The sequence below is a fragment of the Carlito syrichta genome, unplaced genomic scaffold (assembly GCF_000164805.1).
Source record: "Carlito syrichta isolate Samal-C Ts95f unplaced genomic scaffold, Tarsius_syrichta-2.0.1 Scaffold307199, whole genome shotgun sequence".
NCBI classification, from domain to species: Eukaryota; Metazoa; Chordata; class Mammalia; order Primates; family Tarsiidae; genus Carlito; species Carlito syrichta.
Window position 1 is genome coordinate 195,987 of NW_007251295.1, and position 5,680 is coordinate 201,666.

The 5,680-nt window shown below is 44.8% G+C and overlaps 1 protein-coding gene across 1 annotated transcript in view; it reads left to right on the plus strand.

Annotated features, from left to right (window-relative positions):
* Positions 1-5,680, plus strand: part of PLCH1 (phospholipase C eta 1) — a 260,899-nt gene that overhangs the window by 35,495 nt on the left and 219,724 nt on the right. The window contains exon 2 of the mRNA XM_021715578.1: positions 3,342-3,460. Within this exon, the coding sequence (XP_021571253.1) occupies positions 3,382-3,460 (79 nt within the window). The 5' untranslated portion in view covers positions 3,342-3,381. The remainder of the gene's footprint in view (positions 1-3,341; positions 3,461-5,680) is intronic.

Here is a 5,680-nt window from a genome sequence, read left to right on the forward strand (position 1 = left end):
CCAAAGGCGTGAGATTATAGGCTGAGCCACCGAGCCCGGCTGAAAGTCAGAGTTCTTAAACTTCCCAGGTGATTGTAATGTGTAGTCGGCTGAGACTCCATGATGTAAAACTTTACCATAATTCCTGATACATAGTAGGTACTTAGTAATTGGAAGACAGCATTATGGGAGTTTAGTGCATGAAATAATTTTAGGTAAACTGGAGGGGAGAGATTCTTGGGGAAATTTCATGAAGGCAGTGGCATATCACCAAGCCCTTAAAGAAAAGGGTGGTAACTACAGAGTGAGCAGAAAGATCTGGAAGCTGGAAAGCCTGGGCCACAGATGCTCAAGTTTCTCAGTATAACACACATGTCCATGGGTTTGGCCTTCTTCCTCAAAGAGTTAAAGCTCCCGACCCTGATTGAATGTGCCTGAGGATGTTATGTGTATTATCTATTGCTATATAACAAATCACCTTAATCTTGTATCTTAAAATAATAATATTAATTATCTTTTACTGTTTCTGTGGGTCAGAAATACAGAAGGGGCACAGAAGGGATGGTATATTTCTGCTCATCAGTATCTGGGGCCTCACCTGAAAGAACTAGGGTCATAATCATTTGTGAGTTCATTCATTCTCATGTTGTCTTAGTCCATTTGGGTTGCTATAGCATAATACCGTCACGTGGGTAGCTTACAAATAACAAAAATTCATTTCTCACAGTTCTAGGAGCTGGGAATTCCAAGATGAAGGCATTATTAGATTAGGTGTCTGGTGAGGGCATTTGCTAGGCTGGTGACTGCCAATTTCTTGCTGTGTCCTCATATGACAGAAGGGGAGCTAGCTCTCTGGGGTCTCTTTTATAAGAGCACTAATCCTGAGCCTAAGGGTGGAGCCCAAAGGCCTGCATCCTAATACCATCACATTGGGTATTAGATTTCAACGTATGAGCTGGCAGTGGTGTCTCCTGCCTGCAATCCCAGCATTTTGCGAGGCTAAAGTGGGATCACGTAAGTCCAGGAGGTTGAGACTGCAGTGAGTCGTGATCATGCCACCGCCCTCCAGCCTGCTGGGTGACAGTGAGACTCTGATTCAAAAAAAAAAAAAATTGTAGACATCTTCAAAATTATATACATGTGTATTTATACATAGGAAAAGAACGAGAATGATACATACCAAGCAACGTGATCATTTCAGGAGAGGGACGTGAAATGAGGGAAGAGGGGACTTCCACTTTTAAAAAATAATGAATTTCAGTATTGTTTGAGTTTTTAAAAAGTTAATGTATGTAACTGCATTACTTATAGAGCTAAAATGCTTTTTTTGGAGGCGGGGTCTCACTGTCACCCAGACTGGAGTACATACAGTGACGCAATCACGGCTACTACAGCCTTGAGCTTCTGCTCCAGCCATCCTCCTGTCCCAGCCTCCTGAGTAGCTGGGACTATAGGCATGTGCCACCACGCCCTGCTAACACTATAAATACTTTTTATTTTTATTTTATTATTATTACTTTTGAGCCACTCAGGCTGGAGTGCAGTGGCATGCTCATGGCCACCCCAGTGTCAACCCACTGGGCTCCGGCGATCCTTCTGCCTCAGCCTTTCAAGTAGCTGGAATCACAGGAGCACGCCACCATGCCTGGCTAATTTTTTCATTTATTGTAGAGATGAGTTCTCACCGAGTTGCCCAGGCTGGTCTCAAACCCTTGGACGCTGGCAGTCCTCTCACTTCGACCTTCGAAAGTTCTGGGATTACAGTCTTGAGCTACCGCACCCAGCCTACACATACTTTTTAAAAGAAGAGATCTTTGTAGTATGTAGTATTGGCTGGGGAGAGGGCAGAGGTGGAGTTACTTCCATAATTAGCTATTTTCTGCTCTATTTTGCAACTGGTTCTATACAGTGGTGAGACTCTCTCAGCTTAGGGAGTAGAACAAGCAACCAGACTTAGCCAAGTGGGAAAGAGGGAAGAGGAAGAAAGGGGGAGTCCAGTTAGAGGAGAGGTAGGGTAGGTTGTAGTGGAGTAAGATCCCCATCTGGGTGGGTTCTGTATGGGCTCTGGGAGCCAGGGAGACGTTCTGACAGAAGCTTCAGGAGCTTTCGCCAATTGTTCCATTAAGAATAGGTAACACTGTGATTATTTTTTAATTTTCAAAATGTTTTTGAGTTAAGGTCTCACTCTGCCACCCAGGTGGGAGTGCAGTGGCACTATCATGGCTCACTGCAACCTCAGTCTCCTGGGCTCAGGTGATCCTTCTGCCTCAGCCTCCTGAGTAGCTGGGACTACAGGCACACCCACTATTTTTTAAAAATTTTATATAGAGATGAGGTCTTGCTATGCTGCCCAGACTGATCTCAAACTCCTGGGCTCAAGCAGTCCTCCTGCCTCAGCCTCCCAAAGTGCCAGGATTATAGGTGTGAGCCACTACGCCTGGCTGATCATTTATTTTTTTTTCATGAAGCAGCTTCCTTCATCCTGGGGTACTTTTACAAAACCCTAGATTGCTTTCATAGGACAGATGACAAATTGTTTCCCACCTGTGAATTTTACTTCATGCCAGTCTTGCTTGGTTTTGCCTGGCTTTTTTCTGTGAACAGAAAGGAGGTTGGAATTCTGGAAAGTTGCTTTAGCCAAATCCTGTGAACAAAGGAGGCCTTGTTCAGGATTATGCCCATCAGCTTTTGGAGGAGTTTAATTCATCAACTTGGATCTCTGCTTTTCAAGTTCTCACTCTAACTAGCATTGTGTTTCTCTGTGTCTGTGGAGGGGCAAGTGGAGGTTCACCCCACTGAGGCCTGTGCCCGGCTCTAGTGACACAATGAATTCAGCCTGGACAGAGTCAGGCCTTAGTGGTCCTAGATGGACACTCCGTAGTGAACCCAAAAGAGGGAGGCAGGTGTGGTTGCTGTGTTTGGCTTATCCGCGGCCACATGGATGCTGCACTGACTCGAAATTCAGGAATTGGGAACGTCTGTCATCACCCCAGCTGCATGTGAAATTTCCGGAAGAAATGACCAATGTTGACTGGTGCAGGGCAAGGCCTGGAGCACATAAACCAGTGCTGTAACTCGCTCCCTGATGGTAGATTATTTTCCCTGGAGACAGCAGGAACTTTGAACCCTGAAAGGTACAGTTTGAAAATGTCACTGTTTTGGTATGCTAGATGACATTCTAGCTGCTGGGGAGATTGGTGGGAAATTTCTCAGGGCCTGGGGCATCCTGGCTTTGTATGCAGAGACATGGTATGCCCCATGCCTCGTCCCACAATGCTGGGCAACCCATGGCATTATGCTACCAGCAGGAGCGTGTGGCGGCCGTTTTCCTCATTTTTCTCTCATTCTGTTTCCCTCGACAGGGCAATTTGGTTTTGATGCTGTGCCAGAAATCTTCTGACAATGAGTTACTGGAACTCGGAGAGAAGGAACTATGTGCAGTTCCACAGGCATTTTCTGGCGGACAACAGCGTGTTTCACGGTGAGCTGTCTCTTGTGTTGGTGTGGTTGGACCTTTTGTTTTGTGTTTGACAGCATTTTTATTCTTACACTCCAGATGCAAATATGATTGTTGGACTGAACCAAGAGCTCGAGTTAGCTTTTTATTTTTTATTTTAAAGATGTGGGGTACAGTTTAGGGTCAGGTATACAAATGTTCATTATGCAGGTACCCTTGTTGACGAGGTGTTTCCCCCCCCTCCCGGCAGTTTCCCACTACTGCCAGTCCCATCCCCGCCCTCCCCTGGCAATTTCTCACTACTGCCCATCCCTTTCTTATAGTATTATGATAGTTGTTCAAGGTCTGCTTATGAGTAAGAACATGTGATTCAAGTTAACTTGTTGATGGGTAACAACCCAAAAAACCCCATGGTACTCATCACCCCAGCTGTAAGCGTTTGGGCCTCACCTCAATGACTATCGTGATGTTATCCCTTTCTACTTTCTAGGGGAGTTGATATCAGTGTCTTCTCTCTTCTACTATACTGTCAACTCCAGTAATATATTGTTTTTTGATGTTTGTGATAATTTTGGGGTAGGCCCATAGGAAGTGTTCAGTGAGTATTTGTGGATCACCCATCAGTGCTTATTATATGGTGTGTACCTTTCAGATTCAGATGTTAGAAGGTGCTTGTGGCCACCTATTTTAGACACTTATTGGAAAAAGTTCACTGTCCTTGTTTTGTTGTGAGTCTGGGTCTCACTCTGACACATAGGCTGGAATGTAGTTGGCATGATCACCGCTTACCACAGCCTCGACCTCCTAGGCTCAGGCGATCTTCCCAGCTCAGCTTCGGAGTAGCTGAGACTACAGGTGTGCTCCACCACACCTGGCTAATTTTTTGATTTTCTTGTAGAGACGAGGTCTCACTGTTGCCTTCACTGGTCTCGAAATGCTAGACTGAAGCAGTCTTCCCACCTTGACTTCCCAAAGTGCTAGGATTACAGATGTAAGCCACCGTGTCCAGCCTTGTCCACTCACTTTTATTGCTGTCCTCTGGGGCTTATGACTTCTCTGTGTATTAGACCTCATATAAAAACAGAAGAGAGGAGTTCACAGCACTTAACCAGCACTACCAGAGAGGATTACTGCAGCTGTGAATCAGAGAGTAATCAATATTTATCATTTTCATGGCAAATAAGACAGATTGCCTTTACTCTGCTGGCGTCTGTGTGTGGTGTACAGTCAGGGATAAGCTCTGTCAATCCTGCTATCAGTATACCCTTGAGTGAAATTGACTTAGAAGTCAAAGATTTATGTGGCGCCAGGAGTTTTTGGAGTAATCTCCATCAGAGATCTGTGGAATTGGAGAGGGAAGAGAGAGATTTCTTGGGAAGTGGAGGGCAGTTTAACACTCCCGTAATCTAAGCAGCTTTCACATTTCTGAGGTTGGTTGGTTCTCAGGTCTTCCTCAATTTGGTGACAGACTTAATGTTTATTATTACTTTAAGTTAAGTTTAAGATAAACTCCACCTTGTTTACGTTGTTGAGCACTTTAGTGTTTAAAGTGTTTTGCAACATTCATTATACCACCTCACTGTAAGACCTTACGAGGTAGAGTAGGACTTTGTTTTATAGATGAAGAAAGAGAAACAGATGGCTGCGTGTGGTGGCTCACCCCTGTAGTTCCAGCACTTTGTGGGACTGAAGTAAGAGGGTGACTTGAGGCCAGGAATTTGAGACCAGCCTGGGCAACATAGTAATACCTCATCTCTGCAAAAAAATAAAAAAAATAAAAAATAAATAACTAGGTGTGGTGGTGCACACCTGTATTCCCAGTTACTTGGGAGGCTGAGGCAGGAGGATCACCTGAGCTCAGGAGATTGAGGCTACAGTGAGCTGTGATCATGCCACTGTACTCTAGTCTGGGTGACAGAGTGAGACCCTGACTCAAAAAAAAAAAAAAAAAGAGAAACAGAGGAAATAACTGTCCAAGTTGATGTAGCTGGTTATATATTAGCAAGGTTAGAATGAGCATTCCTGCCACCCCCTTTCCAGCTGGCCCTCTTGACATTGCAGTGGTGAAGTGCCCCTAGCAGAGGAGATGTGGGAACCACGACTTAACACTGTGACACTGAGGTTCTATGCTTCTGTCTGAACCTCATCCGAGGGTCCTGTCTATTTACATCATCTCCCACACGGTGTTTGCCTTCTGGTATTTTGTGTTACAACTTTTTTTTTTTTTTTTTTGAGTTGGAGTCT